At 30.5% G+C, this 21,696-nt stretch overlaps 1 protein-coding gene across 1 annotated transcript; it reads left to right on the forward strand.

The window, feature by feature from the left end:
• Positions 1-11,780: 11,780 nt before the first annotated feature.
• LOC124822276 (DUF3339-domain containing protein) lies at positions 11,781-12,360 on the forward strand. Its single transcript, XM_047294271.2, has one exon. It carries the CDS (start codon positions 11,898-11,900, stop codon positions 12,102-12,104), a length of 207 nt encoding a protein of 68 aa, XP_047150227.1. The 5' UTR covers positions 11,781-11,897; the 3' UTR covers positions 12,105-12,360.
• The last annotated feature ends 9,336 nt before the right edge of the window (positions 12,361-21,696 follow it).

Genomic DNA, 21,696 nt, shown 5'->3' on the forward strand with positions numbered 1-21,696 from the left:
AAAGGAGATGGTTAGATTTTTTTAGTAAATGTATTAGAGATAAGATTTGAGAGTATGTGATTGTGGTATGAGGAGTAGTGGAGAAAATCCAGGTACGAAAATTTTGGCTTTCGACTTATGCAAATATTTGGTATTTTTATGATAGGATTAAAATGTCATGATTTATGGTTGTAAATTTTATTGATTTTGGAATATTAAAGTTAGTAGAGGTAGTGTAGGTTGAATTGATATTATTATGAACATGACAAGATAAGGAAGAAGAAGAGTTTGGAAATAGATAAAAAGGAGGGTTGCAATGTGATTAGGGAATTTGGAATAATTAAGAAGTTGTAGGTTGTGATTGGAGAAATTTCATCAGGTATAGTTATATGGTAGTATTCAAACCTCAATAGTGATGTAAAGGATGGGTAAAGATTTATATGTCGCACCTTGATCTCTATCCAGTGATGTGTATGAGTGAACTTGTTTATACTTACTTTTAGTTCGCATAAGATAAAAATTTGAGATTTGGTTAACACTAAATATCCTTGGGATATGGTTTTGATCTCGGGGAGCACATTATAATTGAGGTTGCGTTGTGGTTGATTGCCTGATAATCTCTATAGACGAGTGGTAGGAAGTAACATGGTGGTTAAATGGTTGGGAAGGTGTACTTGCCTGAAAAAGTTCTTGAATAGAGTGGTAGGAAGGGATACTTGGCACAATGGTTTTGTGCTATGACATCTTTTGATGACCCATTAATTCTTTATATCTATGGGAGTTATTTCAAGTATTAGAGGATTAATTAGTGTAACCATTAAGCTATATTTTAATGTTATAGGATGGATTTAACTTATATGGCATACGTAGTTTATTTAAATGGGTAGGTGCAGTACTGATAAGGAAGCTAGTTAGTTTTAAATTCGGCCTTATTGATATAAGTGGTTTCATAAATTATAACATTGTTGATTGAGTGATCTGTTGAGTCTTATCAAAGATACGCAGTTGTTAGGTACTGGGTTACGGATAACATTAAGTTTGTGGATTCATATTAGGTTAGGATGTGGGAAGGTATTTTGAGGACACAATTTATATTCCTAAGATTTAGAGTTTATAAGTTAATTCTTGAAGAATGTTTTAACTTAGGCTAGTAATGGTTGCTAGGAAAATAATTAAATAAAGGTTGAGGTAATTTGGAGTATAATCTTGAAAGAAGCTTGATTATTCTAGTTTTGTTAAGTATTTCAGAAGTGTTTATCAGGTGAAGAAAATAGTGGTTCAACATTTAGTGTGAGTTAAATAAAGGATGAGGACAAGTATTTTAGGGATGTCTGACCAATGCAAGTGAAGGATAGATATTGCAGTCTAGGGTATGATCGAAAGGATAGTTTGGTCATGTTACAATATGTTTTTAGAAGTTTATGGTCTTCAAGAATTGTGAGTTGATTGTTGAACATTAAGTGTAGTTAAGGGTGAATGCAATATTACCGAGAATCAGATAAGTTCATCAAGGACGAGTGAAGGAAATGATGCATAATCTTAAGTGTGGAAGAGTTTCTATGGATGTTATAAAGCATACTCAATATAAGTATTATTTTTGGACAAGTCCTTGTTAAATGGGTATAGAAAAGAAAACATAAGGATGAATTGTTTAGTAATAGTGTTTTGGACTCCGTGTAATCATCAGAGTAATTAGAAATTTTACGGAAAATAGAAGTATAGGGTAAGGTGGAGCAATCTAGTATAAAATTTTGGTAATCATAAGTGGCTTTTGGAGGCGTACGATTTCTAGGAGTAGAAACTGTATTAAATAATGGAAAGTTGTTACGGAAAAACAATGATTCTTAGAGTTTAACAGGGTCATGGAAGTCTTAAATAGGGATCTATAAGGAGAATCACTTTCTTGTTATAGTAGGAATGAAAAGTTTTATGGAATCTTGTGATTAATAGTTTATGAGTGATGAGTTCTTTTAAAACATTAATGAATTATTTTGAGACTAGTGAGGTATGTTTAATGGTGGTTTTCATGGGGCTAAAAGAGTCAAGTAAAAGTGTTTTGAAGGTTTATGATTTTAATTTTTTTCGTGAATACATTTCAAATTTGACATGCTAGAAATTTGATGCACAAAATAAGTAGAGTAAATGAATTTACAAGGAAACTAGGAGATAAGGTGAAATAATCATAACTTTATTTCGAATTTTTGAATTTTCGAGGACGAAAATTTTTTTGTGTTGGGGAGAATGTAAGACCCATAAAAAAAAATATATATATATATATATATATATATATTTATAGTAGTAAATTTTAGTATTTTATTAGTAATAATAATTTTAATGGATATAAAATTGTAAATTTTGGATATAAAATTATAGTAATTTTAGAAGGAAAGGTTCAAATTTTTGGTAACTTATTTAGTAAAATTTTTTTAATGGAATAGTAAAAAGTAAATAGTAAATAGTAAAAAGTAAATAGTAAAAATAAATTTTCAGCATTAAGATTCCTTAGCATGGAAGAAAGTAGTAGGTAGAAATTAGGATCAGATTTGGTGAGAAAATGATTGAAATATTATTTTTAAATAATATTAAAATAATAAATAATATTAAAATATTAATGAATAGTAAATTTTTTTTTACTATAAATAGCCATGGGAGGGAAGGGTATTTTGCACTAAGAAAAGAGGAATCAAGTGAGAGCTTGAGAAATAGAGAAGAAAGAGTTAGGGAGAAATTTTTAGTTGCAAGAAGAGTAGAGGTTCTGAAGGGTTTCGGGGAAACAAATTCGGAGCAGGAGATTAAGTCTGGAATAGAGGTAAGGGGAGCTAATCTTTCTTGTATATGATTTTTATCCATGTTATGATAATGAATATGAGTTATGAGTATGTTAAAATTTTGGTAATGGTAGTTATCTATTCACTTATATAAATTTAGTTTTCATGATTATAATTTTCTTATTTTCAAGTTAGTATGGTAAAAATTTTCTTTTAATTATTTTGACCGTTGGATTTAGCTAAAATTTTAATATATGAATCTTAAGACCTATTTCTTCACTTTGACCGTTGGGATTTGTAATTAGAAGTCTGTACTTAGAGAAATAAATCCTGCATGTTTGAGTAAATTAATTACCCCTGTAGATCTATTACTGAGTCATCTCGGTAAAATATATATTACGACTTATTTGACCGTTAGATCAACTTGAAAATTTTATATATGATTCCTAAGATATATTAATACACTTTGACCGATCGGATTATAAATTGAAAGTCTATGTTTGGAGAAAATAATTTTTAAGTTTTGAAAAATCTGATGAACACTATATTTCTGTTCTTAAGTTATTATGGTAAACATTTCATATATATTTTATTTACCGTTAGATTGAGCCCAAAATTTAGTATGTAATTCATAAGACATATTAAGTCATTTTGACCGTTCAGATTTGTAATTAAATGTTTGTGCTTAGGGAAATTAGTTCCGCATTTTGAGTATAATTGAAAACCACTTAAAATTCTGCACCTGAGTTACCTCGGTAAAACCTCAATATCTATCTAGTTAACCGTTGGATCAACCTGAAATTTTAATATATAGTTTATAACAAATAATGAATTATTGTGACCATTCAGATTTGAAATCGGAGTTACAGATTTATAGATATTAATTTCGTATCTTCTCAGAGATCTCAATATTGCTTAAATTTCTATTTTTTTTTTATATCTATATTAAATTTCGGTGTTAATATTATATGCTGTTGTTTTAAACCTGTAAATAAGAAATTTGTTAAAAACTATTTGAGGAACACTTTGGCTAAGGAAAGACTTGGTACTTAAGTTGTCCATTGTGACGCACCTCCCTTTCCTGGAAGTCTACTCGACAAGTTTTTAACTTAAATCCTATTGAACAGATTATGTACTGTTAAATTATTGTGTAATATATCTTGTTGGAATATATTCAGTTTGTATGATTTCTGAAATAATTGGACTTTATTAGATTTGAATTTATGCATCTGAATATGATTGCGAATTATAATGATGTGATTTATGTGGAGAGTATGTGAATGTATGCGATATAGTCAATTTGTATGACTTTTGGGATGGATGGACGTGATGCATATTGGTGTATGCATTCTGATTTGGTGTTTGATGCATATTGGTGTATGCATGATGCATATTGGTGTATGCATGATGCATATTGGTGTATGCATGATGCATATTGGTGTATGCATTCTGATTTGGTGTTTGATATATATTGATGCATGCAATGTGGTTTAGTGTGTAACTCATATTTGTTTATGTAATTTGATCTGGTATAGTGAGCATAGTATGGTTTGATATCGAGGTATGTTTATTGTATTGAATTGTTAGCTCACCCTTACATGTGTGTGCATGTGAATGCGATGATCGTATAATGCGTGATATTATACGGGAGCAGATGAAGGAATGTCGTCTGAAGCAATACCAATGAAGAAAGAGATCGAAGATAAGTTAGAAGGATTCAAGTTATACTTAGGAGTTTATAGTTGAAATCTGAGTTTAAAATATGTATATCAACTGTGAATTTTTAAGTGTGAGATTACGGGATGTTACCGTAAATGTAATAATATGAATTATCCATTGTGAGATATTGGGATGTTACAATACCCATGTATCTTATTATAGTGAAATTATTTTATAATCATTAATTATTTTTTTAATTTTTTAAATAAAATTTTAAATTAGAATGACATTTTTATTCTCAAGTTACAAACAAACAACTCCATGATAAATATCATTGAGCAGGGCATTTGGGGTGCCTGAGAATCTCTACACTAGTCCTGGTGCACTTGCAAAATGTTTCAGGGACGCTTGGATGTCAGTCTTGTATTGTTTGAAATTGAAACAGAGACGTTGAAGCTTATCTCGAATTCAAATTTGGTTGAGATTGTACTTTAACAAGTATATCTATATTTGTTTTCATATATTTTTTAATTTTTTTTCTTATTTACTTATTTGGAAAACAAAATACATTTTTTTTATTCGGAAATACACTTATTTGAAAACAAAATACTTTTTTTTTCTTACTTTTTGTTATCTTGTATTTTTATTGGATTTGGATACATTAAGGACTATGAGGTTTTTAAGAGTTAAATTGTTGTCTTATTATAGTAAGAAAAGTTTTCAGTGTTAAAGAGAAACATATGAAAGATTTGTTTAATAAAGATCTTCGATATTTAAGCCACTAAAAATAATGGTAATATAGATAATTGAGTAAGTACTTAATGTAGTGATATGTTTTATAAGCTTCTTAAGCTAATGGATAAATAAATGTAGATATATTAAATAGATTTTGCTAAACCATTATTTTAAGAATCGTTTTAACATAAAAATCTTTTAGAATAATTATCTTAAATATCTAATCATTCTCTCTAAATTGAGATTCTATATTATCATCTTGGAGTTTGAATAACGAAATTATATAAATATTTCAATCTTAATAGAAAATAAGCCTATCAAGTTCAAAACAAAAAAAAAAATAAGGTACAAGTGAACTAAGTTCATGGATGAACAATTTTTATTAATATTGACATTCTTAATGTAATTGTACTTTTAATTATGTTTTACGACTAAGTTAATATCGTGACGCTCTCATGTTATGAAGTGTTTAATCAAATAACATTAATAGGAGAAAATAATTGGAAAACAACTTAGGATAAAAAACACAAGACTTAGAACCTGAATCTTCAACATAGAAAACCTACACAAGACTTAGAACCTAAATCCTCAACATAGAAAAACTTAGGAAAACACTTAGGTTCTTAGGAAATAGAAAAACACACATCTAAATGTTCTTATGCCTAAAGCGTCTAAGAGAATTGAAGTTAAGCGCTTTATGCTTATCATACCTGAAAAAGGTATTCAGCTTAACTCTCTAAATAAAAACAAGTCAAAACAATGTCTCGAACAAAACAGATTAAAAGATTTAAAAATTAAAACATAAAAGAAAGCTTGAAACAAACTAAATTCTATTTGTCTAAGAAGAAACAAAAACAAAAAAAATGCTTACTTAACTAAACCATATTATGAGCTACTTAATGATAGTAGAAAATAGGAAATATTCACATTTGATCTTAATATAACCTATTTAATTTTATTTTATTTCACCATATCTTCTTTTGTTTTATTTTATTTATTTTTGGTTTAAGTTATTATTTTTGTTGATTCTATTTGTCATTTTCTGTTTTTATTTTTTATTGTTTTTTGTTTTAATTTTCTTTTTTTTCTTTTTCTATTTTTAAAACTGTCTGTGTTTCTTTTCTGTTTGTCATCTTCTTTGTTTTTATTTTATTTTTTTATTCTGTTTCTATTTTTTAATATTTATGTTTTTTCTTTTATTTTCCTTTTTTTTCTATTTTTTGTTTCTTTTTTTCTTTTTTCTAATTTTTTAGTGCTTCTGACTTTTTTTAAAAAAATTATATTTTTGTTTCTATTTTTAATATTTTTTTATTTTTGTTTTAATTTTAAATTTTGTTGCTGTTTTTAATTCTGCTCACATAAAAAGGTACAGGTATTAGTTTTTTAGTCTGTGGTTTTTATCAGGATTTTTGTATTTTTAGTTTCATTCAATTTAGAGTGTTGTTAATAAATTTCAATACTTTTCATTTTGTGAATATGGACTTGATCTTAATCAATTAGCGTTTTTATGGAATAATTTTTTTAGTATCATGTTTATATGAAAGTCATTTTTATTTAAGCATGTTCAACTGTACAAATGTTATACAAATGTGAATCATATTATGAATAGTCTTCTGAGTCATTATAAACAATTGTCATCTTATTATGAGTCACATTATTAGGAACTGTCACAGACCTTTGAACAGTTATTGCAACCTTAACGGTTTTAGGAGCAAACCAAATTGGAGCCTTTATAGTCATATTAAGAGCAACATTGTAATCCATATTGTGGATAATATTTGTGATGGGCAACCAACAACTATAAATATTAAATTATGCAGCAAAAAATAATTTCCTACGGCATCCTAAGAATATATGAGGAATAATAGAAAATTAAAATGACAATAATAATCAGAAAAGAGAACACCAATATTTTTAAGGTGGAAAAACTGAAAAACCCTCTTAAAGTAAAAATTCATTGGCACAGGTTGGTAAATTAAATTCCACTCAAATTAAATATATGTATAAAAGAGTTAAATTAAAAGCACAAACAAGTCCATATAACTATCAAATATATCATAGCAATAATGTTCTTAAATATGAAAAACAAAGAAAAAGACATAAAATAGAGCAACTCTAATTAATGATCCCAATGGTTGAAATAAAGAGTTCTATGCTACAAACTTATTGTCAAAATTTTAACTGGATCCAACGGTAAACAAAATGGAAATCATAATTTTATTAAGGCGACTTGATTAATATTCCAAAAACTTGTCTCTCTCTCTCTTCTCTCTTCTAAGGACAACAAAAACAAACATCTCTCTTGACCTAAAAGACCCTTCTGCACTTAGATTAAATAATAAAATAAAATGACTTGACTAGGTTAGACGTTTTAAACTCATAGTTGGGATCCCAACCCAATGCATGTCCTCTTCACAATTATGTGGAGCTGACCGCTAATCCGATCATCTCACAATAAGCTTCAAAATTCTTCCTTGGCAATGCCTTAGTTATTATATCAACACCATTGTCATCTCTATGAACTTTATTCAACTCCAACAACTTAACATCCAAAGTATCATGTATTGATGGCAAACCCCTAGACAAAGGGATCAATTGTAAGAGCAATGGTCAGATGCAAACATGATGACAATATGGGGCAGACCAGGTAGGTTGACCCACGTGCCTATAGTGAACCCATCAAAGTGGACTTTCTAGAATCAATGTCTCCAACTATATCTAATTATGAGTAACCCATTAAAGTAGTTTTGTCACCTTAAAAACAAAGCACCAAATCACTAATACTATGAAGATACCTTAAAATCCATTTCACACCATTCTAATGCTCTTTATCTAGATTTGACAAAAATTTATTAATTGTACCAAAAATATGTGCAATATTTGGTCTTGTACACATCATTGCATACTACCTACCATAGATGCCAAAGGAAATATACTCATATATGTATTTCCAAGTTCATTTAAAGGACTTTGTTTAACATTCATTTTGAAATGAGTAGCAAGAGGAAGCTCATAACGTTAACATGTTTCATTTGGAATCTCTATAACACCTTTTTGATGTAGTGTTGCTATGACAACCAAATTTTCTATTCTCTTCTATCACGTGAGATACTTATGCCAAAAATCTTTTTAGCAACTCCCAAGTTTTTCTTGGGAAAAGATTCGTCAAAGGACTTTCTTTAACTTATCAATTCTGAAAATATTTTTTCCAACAAACGTATGTCATCAACATACAACATGATAATAAAGTCAGTCATCATTAGAGAGCTTTCTAATAGAGACAGAATGATTAAAAGTAGTCCTTTTTGTAATCTTGATCACACATAAATAACTCAAACTTCTTGTACCTTTATCTTGGAGATTGCTTCTACCTGTATTGACTTTTTTTTAGCCTACACACATAATTTTTCTTGCCTTCAATAATAAAACCATGAGTTGTTACATGTAAATCTCTTCTGCCAAATCAAGAATAGAAGCTAAAATTATCACAATTCTAATGGATGACATTTTCATCACAAATGGGAAAATCCATTGAAATCAACACCATTTTTCTGTCTAAAGTCTTTTACCACTAATGTGGCCTTGTACCTTGGAGATGTAAAATTAGCCTCTTGCTTGACCTTGAAAATTCACTTGTTCTTTAAAGCCCTTTTGTCCTTAGGCAATTTCACCAAATCATAAGTATGATTATCATGCAAAGATTTATCACATCATGCATTACATCCATCTACTGTTGTTTTTCTTCACTATCCAAAGATTTTTCAAAACATTTAGATTCTCCACCATCAGTAAAGGTTACATAATCATTAGAAGAATACCTAGAAGATGATTTTATCAGCCAATTGGACCTTCTGATAAGGAATTATGGAAATTCAGGTGTATCACCAAGATCATCATCATGTCCCTCTTGATCATCGTCAATCAAAACCTCTACTTTATCTCCAACCCACTAATCATCAACATCACTATATTTCTAATCATCTTGAGCATCAATCTCAACATTATCCAAATTGAGAATAAGCAACTGCATTAGACTACCAATAGTGAGATCATTAACTTTCTCAGGTGTAATGTTTTCCACCTTGTTCATGTCTTCAATGGTTTGGTTTTCCATGAACTGCACATCACGACTTTTGACTACTTTTTTCTTAATAGGGTCACACAACCTATTTGTATTTGTTCTCCTTTTTCCTCTTAAAACAATATTTTCTGAATGTGCATTGTTACAATAATTGCACTCCACATTCTTGTATCTTGACTTGGAATTAGTCCTGTTCTTCTTTCTATCACCTTTCGGTTCTTTTTTCTGACTTCTTCCCCTATTTTCTATGTCAAGCACCTCAGAATAAGATAAAGAACCATGTGTCTTCCTTCTCATCTCTTTATTAAGAGCATCGTTTTTTCTATCTGGAAAGAAATAATGCCATTAGGGATTGAAACTGTGATTGAAACTCGAAAAATCTCCCAATACTCCAGTAGAGTATTAAAATTGATACCCATTCCTAACAATTGATCCAAGAACCCTTGAAACTCATTATATAATTTGAAATTGAAGACATCTCTTTGTATCTTAAATTCATCAAGCAATTCAACAAATTTAATTTATTATTGTATGACTTAGAAGTATACAAAGACTCAATCTTCTCCCACAAAGTTCTAGCATGTGTCTCATTAGCAATGTGATTATAAACATTGTCTTCTATATATTGTCGAATAAAATCACATACCTATTGGTGCTTAAAGTTTGATTCTTCAGTAGACTAGAATTCAACTTTTGTGTAGCAAAGACAAGAAAATTCATTTTCTTCACAAACAACAAGTATTTCATCTTGTCCTTCCACAAATGAGAATTTGTACTATTTAAACCAACCATCTTTGTATTTTCCTCCATTATTCAAAGCAAGTAAATATAAGGCCAAACCAAAGAGCTTTGATACCATTTTGAGGGAAAATAATTACAACAACAAAAAATACCAAAGTATGCCGTGAAAATAATTCTCCCAAACTTGAAAAAATCTATGAGGAGAAATAACAAAAGAAAATGACAACAATAATCACAAAAGAGAACTAATATTTTTAACGTGGAAAAACTCTCTTCATGTAAGAAGTAAAAACCCGTAAGCACAAGTCAATAAATCAAACTCATGGATCAAGTATAGGTCAAGAAAGCCAAAACAAAAGCTCAAACAAGTGAGACTAATTTCCCTAATAACAAATCTCCAATTGACGATCTTACTAGTCAAAAAGAGAATCCTATGCTACAAATTGACTATTAGAATTTTAGCCAATCCAACCGTGAACAAAGCAAGAATAATAATTTTACTTAAATAGCTTGAGAACATGTCAACAAGTTTTCTCTCTTTCAAAAATTAAAAAATAAATTTCTTTATTAAACTAAAAGGCTCCTCTCCACTTCATTTAAATAGTGAGAGAAAATAGATTTGAATAAGTTAGACTTTTTAAAGATATAATTGAGAACCCAACATAACACTGTTATATTTTGAGCAACCACTGCACTATTTTAAAAAAATATTTTTCTTCTGTCCATTAGGCACTATAGAACTCCAAATTTTTAGGCTGAACTATTGATACTAATCCTTTTTAAATAATAGAGAGTTACTTCAAACTTTGATAATAACAATCACTTGCTACTTCTGGTTAAACTTTTACAATGATAATAATTTTGTCCTTTCCTGAAAACTTTATCACCATGTAGAGATATCGATAAATGTACTATTTGAAAATTGTAAAGCAATAATATAATTGACAATGTACAAGATTCAAAATAATTTATACCTAATGCATCAAAATCAAACTTATTTTCATAATATTTAATAAACCCTCTCTTTATTAGTGTTTATCTATGAGCACTCCCACCCACAAGGAAAGCTAAAGAATAAAAAGAACATAAGAAAGGGAAATGCCAAAGTTTAAAAAAGTTCTTTTAGGAAAGATAAAAAACTCCATTTAGCGCATGTCTGTGTTTTTTATGTGTGGTTGGCTGATTCGTATTCTGCTTTTGTAGCTTCTTTTTCTTTCATGTTTATTTTAATTTTGTTTTGTTCAACTCCCATTAATACCGGCACAAAGAGGGGACAATAAAGAAACCAGGCTTGTCATTGGGCACTAAATGGACAATGATATGTTTTATCATTATCATCCTCACTTTACTAGCTTTTAAATATGTTTTTAATTAAAAATAAATTAAAATCCGTTATTATTCTAAATTTTAATATATCTTAATTTTTAAGTTTAAAAATAAATAAATACAGTTCTTTTAATCTAATAACAATATTAAACCATGTTTAAGACTAACATTTAAATTAAAACACATCAAAATAATGTAAACAATTCAAACTCATTATAAATCACTTTTTGACATGTTTAATATACTTAAATTAAAAAAATTATATTTATTTATTTTTAAAGTTTAGAAATCAAATTATATTAAAATTTAGAATAAAATGAATTTTAATTTTATATTTAAGTATATCTATTCTCAAGAAAAAGCTTCATGGTAAATAAAACGATGCGTTTCTTATCCAGAAAAAAGCCACAAAGAGGCCCGGATAAAAAGGAGGCCAGAAAACACATGCTAAAGTGAATGAATTATTCATAATTTTTATGCTATGCCAAACTTTATAGGATTCCAATTCCAATTCCCTTTTGAGGGATATATTGATCTTTCTCTAGCATCCGTTCTTCTACTTGCTCTTAGTTCTTTCAAACTTGGGCAGTGATTCTTTGAAGTCTACAATGAACGATTGGGCTCCTCCGCTCATAGCTGCAGCACTATTTTGGCTCTTGTCCCCAGGAATGATCTTTCAGTTGCCGGGGAAGAATGCACCCTTTGAGTTCATGAACATGAAGACCACTGTTGCATCCATGTTTGTGCACACTGTAATTTATGGTTTGCTGCTCATGTTGTTCTTCGTTGTTCTTACCGTTCATCTATATATTTAAGCAGCAGCAACCGTTATTGGAAGTAAACTTATGTGCTGCTTTCTCTTTCTAACTAGATTGTACACTCTGTTAGTTGCAATAGTGTTGTGTAATTATCCAATAAAGTAGTTATTTATGTCCGTAGAGCATCTCACATGATGTTCTTATAGCAACTATGCTGAAAATGGAATAGATGCAACTGGAAGTGATTGCTATGTTACTTTCATATGCTTTTCCTAACATGTTTAGAATCAATACCAATCTTTTCCTTCCTTCCTTCTCTCTTTGTATCTCTCTCATCAATATGATTCTTAATTTATCCTTTGTGTGGACTTAGATGAAATGAAATTATGTAAATTAAGGTGTGAAGAATGAAGCAAAGAGTTTGATAAGTAGGCTAAAGGAAAGAAATGATACTTGCTTGCCTGTTCCCAATTCCTAGGTTCATTTTCTTTTTCTTTTAATATTTAGAGTTTTGGTTGATAGCTGAAAAATTGCAAATTCTCAACAAAACGTTGAGTTTGCAGTAATTTTATTTCTTAAATTTCACTTTGAATTTAGTTTTTCCCAAAATGAAAATGCTTTGATATCTGATATAATTTTTTTTAAGGATGGATGAATTGAATGATTTTCTGATTTTGCTTTATTCATACTATTGAGGGTTATGTTTGATGGTGTGAAAAGAAATAATAAGAAAAATGAAATTGAATTATATTTAGAAAAGAAATATAGAGTAAAAATAAAGTTGAATTTTGAGATGTTTTTTCCTAGTTAAATCTAAAAGAAATAAAATTAAAAATACATTATTTTGAATCATATGACATGAAAAAAATTAAGAAAAATATAACTATACTACCTTGTTTTATTCTTACTCCATATCTTTGTTTGTAGACATTGTAAAAGTACTTAAACAATTATACAGAGAGAGGGAAAGAGAGAAAAGGGTTGAAAAAGTTGAAATTTAACTTTAAGTCATGAGAGGGAAAGGTGTTTCAGAGTGCAAAAACAAAGAAATAATTAGTTATTAGTTGTTTCGGGATATATGATCGAGGTCAACGGTCCAATGTTCAGCAGATAGTCTTAAGGTCCAAAGTTATCTTTCATTCCAAGTCTTCTCGTAATTGTTCGTGCAAAACTATATGGATGAAACCTGCAAGAAATACTCAAATACCAAAATTAGCTTAACGTTTGACATTTCATATATTAATGGTGCAGTAAATGCAATCACATACCTCCTTACCTCAAACTTATATTTATAGATTTTGGACCAGATTTTTGATCAACAATGACCTAATTATGATCCAATTGTTAGTAATCACACTTTATCTTTACCGATTGGTTAGACTCCTCAATCGTTAGGATAACACAAAGTCAAGGGGAAGTCTCCAGATTTTTAGAGTTCATTTTAGGAGTCCATTTTTACATTCATGTAATTAATATGTTTTATGTTTTAATAAAATTTTGTTGGTTGTTGTTTATATGTTCTGTTGTTGTTCTTATACTTATTATTTTTAGCATTTGTTGTTCATATCATGTCTTCATTTATGATATTTCTCTTTACACACAAATATTGTTTTTCGACTGTGTCCATTAACCGCATGCAAAATATAAAAGCAATAAAAGATGTAAAACACAACAAACCAAAACACACAAAACATAAAACTCAATGCAAAACCAAGTAAGATTATATATCGTTCAAATGTGTAAATGTTAAACATAAAAAAGGGGGAGATTATTAAGACAAAATCGTTTATTTGTCTAAACGCTTTCATGTTTTGAAAAATAACATTAAAACGGGATAATAATATGAAAACAACCTAGGATGAATACACAAGACTTAGAACCTACATCCCCAACATGGAAAACCTACAAAAGACTTAGAACCTGAATCCCCAAAATAGAAAACCTTAGAAAAATACTTAGGTTATTAAGAAATAGAAAAACATTTAGGTCACAAACACCCAAACACTATGCTAAATGGTTATTTTGCCTAAAGCGTCTAAGAAAGTTAAAGCTAAACGCATAAAGCTTATTATACCCATAGGGTATTCAATTTAGCTCTCGTAAACAAACCATGTCAAAGTGTTGTCTTTGACAAAACACACTAAAAGTCTAAAATATAAAATATAAAAGAAAGCATAAACAAGATAAACAATATCTAACTAAAGAAGAGACAAAGATCAAAATAAGTGTTTACTTGCCTAAACGATACCATAAGCTAAACCAATACTTGGTCCAAAGATGAAGTCTTACTCAACAATTGGTATCTTTAAAAGAAAATCTTAATAGTCAAATCAATGGTAGGAAATCAAAACGCGCTTTGTTGTTCTGAGTAAGCATTGAATGACATTAAATGCTCAACGTTCAAAAATAACAAAAGTATTGATAGGAAAAAACCTATTTGTTGCATGCACAATTTACTCTACTCTTTGTAGATAAGTTATTCTACACGCATCTACAAGCTTTAGATCAAATATCAGAAATGGACGTTAGAGACAAAAGAGATATTTAAAGAATTTTCTTCCCTTGAAGACATGCCTAAAAGGACGTACTATCTACTTCAAGCAAAGTATTGAAAAAGAATGCTTGCTTTGATAAGTTGACTTATCCAATGATTGTTGTACACGAAGAAAGAGAAAGCATGAAAATCAAGGTGAAGGATCAGTCTAACGAACATTTATTAAAGAAACCTTTAAATAGAAGAGCTTTCGAAAGAGAAATCAAGAGGATAGTCAAGAGAATAGGAAAAGAAAAGCTTACAATGAAATATATATCCTAAGAAGCGCTCAAAAGTGAAGAAACGAAAGAGCTCAAGAAAAAAATCATATATGAGCAGAAAAATAGAAGAAGAAAAAAGAGAAGAGAAGAAAAGAAATACTCTCAAGCTTCATTGTTATATTGCTTACTAATTGTAAGAGAGAAAGAGAAAGTGAAAAGAGAGAAAGAGAAAGTGAAAAGAGAGAAACACTTGCGAGTGTTTAGATTGCTTTGTATTATATTCATATCCTCTCTGCGAGAGTAATAGCCTGAACGACTTGTAAACAATTATTGATTGTAGTTCTAGAGAGAACTAAAACACTTGCAACTGAACTTATTTTGAGTTGAGAAAATCTAGGCACGGTAGTCTAGTATCAGGAGTGATGCGAATACTCAAGGAAAATCTAGGTCTAACATTTAAGCTTTCATAAGATATATTCAGAGCATGACTACGCACTATATCAGAAGGGTTGTGAAAAGAATTTTTCCATTAACATTATTCACCCCTCCCCCTCCCTTCTAGTTTTTTCAAGTACTTCACTTATATTTGTTAATTACACTTAATCTAAATTTGACCATTCTCTCTTTGTTAAGAAAACATCAATAGATTTCATAGCCCTACATGTGTATGTAGGTGACATTATTTTGGAAGGAAATTCTATGACATAAATTGATCACATAAAGGCTCTCGTACACCATCAATTTCGAATAAAAAATCTAGGAGAGCTCAAATGCTTCCTAGGCTTTGAAGTGGCTAGGTCTAAAAAGGGTATTCATCTTTGTCAAAGGAAATATGCTCCGGATATTCTTGAAGAAACCAAAATGCTAGAAAGCAAGCCATGTTCCAGTCCCTTTTGGAGCAACACTTATTCTTTGTATAAAACAAAAAACTACTTGGATAATTCCAACTCCTATCGCAGATTGATGAGGAAGTTACTTTACCTTATCAATAATAGACCTGACTTGTGTTTTATTGTCAATTTGTTGACTCTCACATTCAAATAAAGGCTTTTAGTGATTCTGATTGGGCCACTTGTCCTAACACTACAAGGTCTACTATACGTTTCTGCAGCTTCCTGGGTCCCTCTCTCATCTCATGGAAATCTAAGAAACAAAATATTGATTCTAGGTCTTCCATTGAAGTTGAGTATCGGGCTCTAGCTTCCACCGTGTCTGAGATACAATGGCTTCACTATCTTCTTCAAGATCTTCACATCCAAACTGTTGCCATAGCTGCCATTTACTGTGATGACAAATCTAAACCAAAGCTTCCCCAAAAGGACGAAGCATATTGAATTGGACTGCCATGTTGTATGAAAGAAGATCTAAGCCAATCTTCTGCATTTTCTTCCTATTCGCTTGGATGAACAACTTGCTGACATTTTCACAAAATTTCCTCACAGTGTTCACTTTCGATCTATCATCCCCAAGTTTAGATTAGTCAATATACATCGTCCAACTTAAGGGAAGGCTATCAAAGTAATTGTGTTAGTTAATATTACGCCTTAGGAACAATAATGAGTCAGATAGGGTTTGTAGTTAGTTAGGATTTAAGGATTTTACTTATTTTTCTTCTTTCCCTCTTATTTGCAGGAACCTATATAAACTAGGATTCCCCTTGTCTCTCTTGTAACATATCATAGTATCAATACACAAAATATGAGTTTTATAATGTTTACTTACCTTTTTCGATCTTCCTCTGCTTCCATGTTCTTTCATCTCGTCGCTGCCATGGATGCTTATTCTACTTCAACTTTCTCTCTTTAATACCATTTTTGATAAATACAACTTTAAGATAAAAAATAAACATAAATAATAAATATTAAAGAATTGTGCTTGAGCGAAAATGTCATAACCGCAATCCTTCAATCCTATTTAAATCTCAATTTTTTTCGCAATAATCTAAAAAAAATTCACATTATATTTAACTTAAAATAAACAATAAAATTTACACTTCACTCATAAGGAAAACACGTAATATATGAATAAATACAACTTTAAAATTAAAAATAAGTACGGTATTCATCACACAAACTCAACCATTACTACATATTTTAGTCATTTCAGTCCGATAGATATACGATTGACCCTATAATATTCTTTTTCGGTTATCCAGAAATAGGATCAAACTGAATTGGTTCAAAAAAATTAATCTAGAGCAACCCTTTTTATCCACGTGAACTCATCTTTTATCACATAGAAATTGCTTATATAATTTAGTTGATTTGTTTCTAAAAGGATATTTCTACATCCATGTATGGGCTTGGAGAAGGGTTCATCCCGATCTCCGTTCAAAATTCAAACAACAACAATGCAGTGCACTTGCGGCTCGTTCAATTTGCTTCAATTTTGTTTTATTGGTCATTTTCAATATAACAATAATGCCGATTAAACTCATAAATAATTAATTAAAGTTATATTTAATTATATATAAAGAAATAAAATTCATGTATAGAATCACTTGAGTTGTGCTTGAGCATATAGAATCTAGATCTTTAAAGGAAACAGTTGTGCACTTTTTTTTAGAACTGCAATCAAAATTATCACAGGGTTAAAGCTCTGCAAGGCCCAAATAAATATTATAGTTTTCAACTTGCTGTTTCACCCTTCATTTCCAAATATCTGTATCTTTAAATTCTAAAAACAATTTTAAAAGTTATACTTTTCTTTATCAAATTTCAAAATTCAATAAAAAATTTATTTTCATTGAATTTTCAAATTTGAATTGTTTAAAAGTTTCATCAAATTTTAAAATTCGATTAAATACCAAAAATAAAGTGTAAGATTGTTTTAATTATAAAAGATAGTTTTAAAATTTTAAAATTGTTTAGAGGTGGATAATGAAATGATTGAAGTATAGGGGGAAAATATCTTTTTAATTTTATACTAACTATTTCTGGACGGCCCACAGTTTTTTTTATTATAACCAAACTTTTAACAATAATATATAATTAAATAAACTAAATAATTATATAACCTGAACATTCCTACAGTAAGATTCAACTTACGAATAAAAAATGTCATATCAGGATGGGGTTACAAAATCTAAAAAAGATTTCCTGTGTTGAAAGATAATATTGAATAGACTTAGAATAATTTTGTATTTATTTTAACTTAAACCAATGATGACACTTGTAGAATGTTACTGTGAAAGTTATTTAATCTATAGATTCTCTACTTTTAACAGCATCATATATATATATCTTAGCTCCTTCTGTAAAAAAAAAAATTGTAACAGATTCATACTGAAGATTCAATAAATCCAAATATATCAAACAAGCACATTTAATCATATTCAGATTTTCAAGAATAAAAGCGGAAGCAGAAAGACCAACCTCCAGCCATTGTTGTACGCTTGCCTAATTTCTGGTTTCTGAACCCTTGCTCTTGAAACACGATGGTGATGTATATGAAGGAAAGAGTAGGCTCAGTGACCTGATATGAAATTTTCTGTAGTCTGTATTACTCCAAAAACCATCACAGAGTATTTAACGTTAAAAGAGATTATTGTGGGAATAATGGCACACCCACACGTTTGAAAACGGTTTTAAAATGGACCACTTCCAGAATATTAACTGCTTTATAATATTAACTAAAAGAAATAAAATAAATGGGAAAGATATAATATTATATAATATAATATTAAAAATGTAACCTCTTTTCTGTATAAGGCTAACATTCTCCCACTTGGTCCATTTTATTCAACCATCAAACGTAATAAGAGACCAAATATATGAATCATGGTGATAGTTCCTCTAATAATGAGTATTATCTCCCATGTATTACAATGTATTTAGTCTCACATCGCAATCTCTTAACTTAAATGAATAAACCATATGTCTATTCTAGGTCACAATTAAATGAGTTTTCTCAAAGTAACCAAATATGTGCACAAATAATTGAGAAAACATTAAACTGAATAAGAGTTTTATCAAAATGAAAGTACTTACAATGATTGTCACATCATGGAACCAAGTCCCATTCGCGTTACATGATCCTTAAAATTCTTTGGTGGCATGCCTTTAGTTAAAGGATCAGCAATCATCAACTCAGTGCTAACGTGCTCAATAACCACTTTCTTTTCTTTAACACGTTCTCTTATGGCCAGATATTTAATGTCGATGTGCTTACTTCGACTTCCACTTTTATTATTCTTAGCCATGAAAACAGCAGCAGAGTTATCACAGTACAACTTCAGTGGCCTAGCAATTGAGTCCACAACTCTAAGCCCAGATATAAAACTCTTCAACCATACACCATGTGAAGAAGCCTCAAAACAAGAAACGAATTCAGCTTCCATAGTAGAAGTAGCAGTCAAGGTCTGCTTTTTACTACTCCAAGATACTGCTCCATCAGCTAACATAAAAATGTAACCAGACGTTGATTTTCGTGAATCAACGCAACCAGCATAGTCTGAATCGGAGTAGCCAATCACTTCTAAATTAGCAGTTCGTCTATACATGAGCATGAAATCTTTTGTTCCTTGAAGATATCTCATTACTTTCTTTGCAGCTTTCCAGTGGTCAACACCTGGATTACTCTGATATCTTCCTAAAACTCCAACTGCAAATGCAATGTCAGGTCTAGTACAAACTTGAGCATACATAAGACTTCCGACAGTTGAAGCATATGGAATATTTTTCATCTGTTCCCGCTCAAGATCATTTTTCAGACATTGACTTAATTCAAGTTTGTCACCCTTTACAATGGGAGCTACACTTGGTGAACAATTCTTCATATTAAACCTCTCTAAAACTTTGTTGATATAGGTCTCTTGAGACAAACCCAAAATGCCTCGAGATCTTTCCCTATGAATCTTAATGCCGATGACATAAGATGCCTCTCCCATATCCTTCATGTCAAAGTTATTTGAGAGAAATTGTTTCACTTCATATAGCATACCCTTGTCGTTGGTTGCAAGCAAAATGTCATCCACATATAAAACAAGGAAACAAATCTTACTCCCACTGACCTTTTGGTATATACATTGATCCATGACGTTTTCTTCAAAACCGAATGAAGTGATAACATCATGAAATTTTAAATACCATTGGCGGGAGGCTTGTTTTAATCCATAGATGGATTTATTAAGCTTACATACCAAGTGCTCATTTCCTTTAGAAGAGAATCCTTCAGGTTGTTTCATGTAAACCTCTTCTTCCAGATCACCATTAAGGAATGCTGTTTTCACATCCATTTGATGTAACTCAAAGTCAAAATGAGCTACTAATGCCATAATTACTCGGAAGGAATCTTTCTTAGATACAGGAGAAAATGTCTCTGTGTAATCAATTCCTTCTCTCTGAGTGAATCCTTTGGCAACAAGTCTTGCCTTATGTCTCTCAATGTTGCCTTTTGAGTCCTTTTTGGTTTTGAAAACCCATCTACATCCAATGGATTTTACACCATTAGGCAACTGAACGAGATCCCAGACTTTGTTGGATGCCATAGAATCCATCTCGTCTTTCATGGCATCATACCATAGGTTTGATTCTTTAGAACTCATGGCTTGTGAAAACGTTTCAGGATCATTTTCGGCTCCAATGTTGTAATCCGATTCTTGTAAATACACTTCATAATCACTAGAAACTGCTGGTCTTCTGATTCTAGTAGATCTTCTTAATGTTGTGTCAACATCTTGATGAGAAGCTTGTTGTTCAACTGGTTGTTCAACATTTACTTGTTGCTCCTCGTTAACAACTTGATCTATATTATCATTTTCAGCAATTTGTGGAACATCAATTATTGGTTGTTCAATACGCTTTTGAGCTGAAGGAGCGTGAATGACTACCAATCTTTCATTTGATTGAGAGGTTTGAGCTTCATAGTGATCTTTTTCAAGATCAACGTCTTGATTTAAATCACTCCCACTAATCAAGTCATTTTCAAGAAACTTTGCATTTCTTGATTCCACAATCCTAGTGTTATGATTTGGACAATAGAATCTATACCCTTTGGACTTTTCAGCATATCCAATGAAATACCCACTAATAGTCCTTGGGTCTAGTTTCTTCTCTTGTGGATTATAAATTCTTACTTCAGACGGACATCCCCAAACGCGTACATGTCGTAAACTAGGTTTCCAACCTTTAAATAACTCAAAAGGTGTTTTTAAAACAGCCTTAGTTGGGACCCGATTTACTATATACACAGCCGTCTTAAGTGCTTCAGTCCACAAGAACTGAGGAAGTTTTGAAGTACTCCTCATACTTCTCACCATATCCATCAAGGTTCGATTTCTTCTTTCTGCTACACCATTCTGATCTGGAGAGCCAGGCATGGTATATTGGGCAACAATCCCATGTTCTTGAAGAAATCTAGTAAACGGACCAGGTGCTTGTCCATTCTCCGTGTATCTACCGTAGTACTCTCCACCTCTATCTGATCTCACAATCTTAATTTTCTTTCTGCATTGCAATTCTACTTCAACTTTAAAAACTTTAAAGGCATCTAAGGCTTCATCCTTAGAACGAAGTAAGTACAGATACATGTATCGTGAGTAATCATCTATAAAGGTGATAAAGTATTTCGGACTACTTGCATCCATATCCGGACAACAAATATCTGTATGAATAATTTCTAGTAAATTTGAACTCCTCTTAGCACCTCTTTTAGACTTGTTAGTTTGCTTACCCTTAATGCAATCCACACAAGTCTCAAAATCAGTAAAATCCAAAGTACTAAGTACTCCTTCATTTACTAATCGCTTAATTCTCTCAATGGAGATATGTCCCAATCTTCGGTGCCATAAAACAGAAGAATCCTCATTCATAACACATCTTTTTAACCCAGCGGAAACATGCATAGAACTATAGGCAGCGTTGTTTTGCAATTTAATAAAGTAAAGACCATCGCA

The sequence above is a fragment of the Vigna umbellata genome, chromosome 5 (genome assembly GCF_029865625.1).
Source record: "Vigna umbellata cultivar VRB3 chromosome 5, Vumbellata_1.0, whole genome shotgun sequence".
NCBI lineage: Eukaryota > Viridiplantae > Streptophyta > Magnoliopsida > Fabales > Fabaceae > Vigna > Vigna umbellata.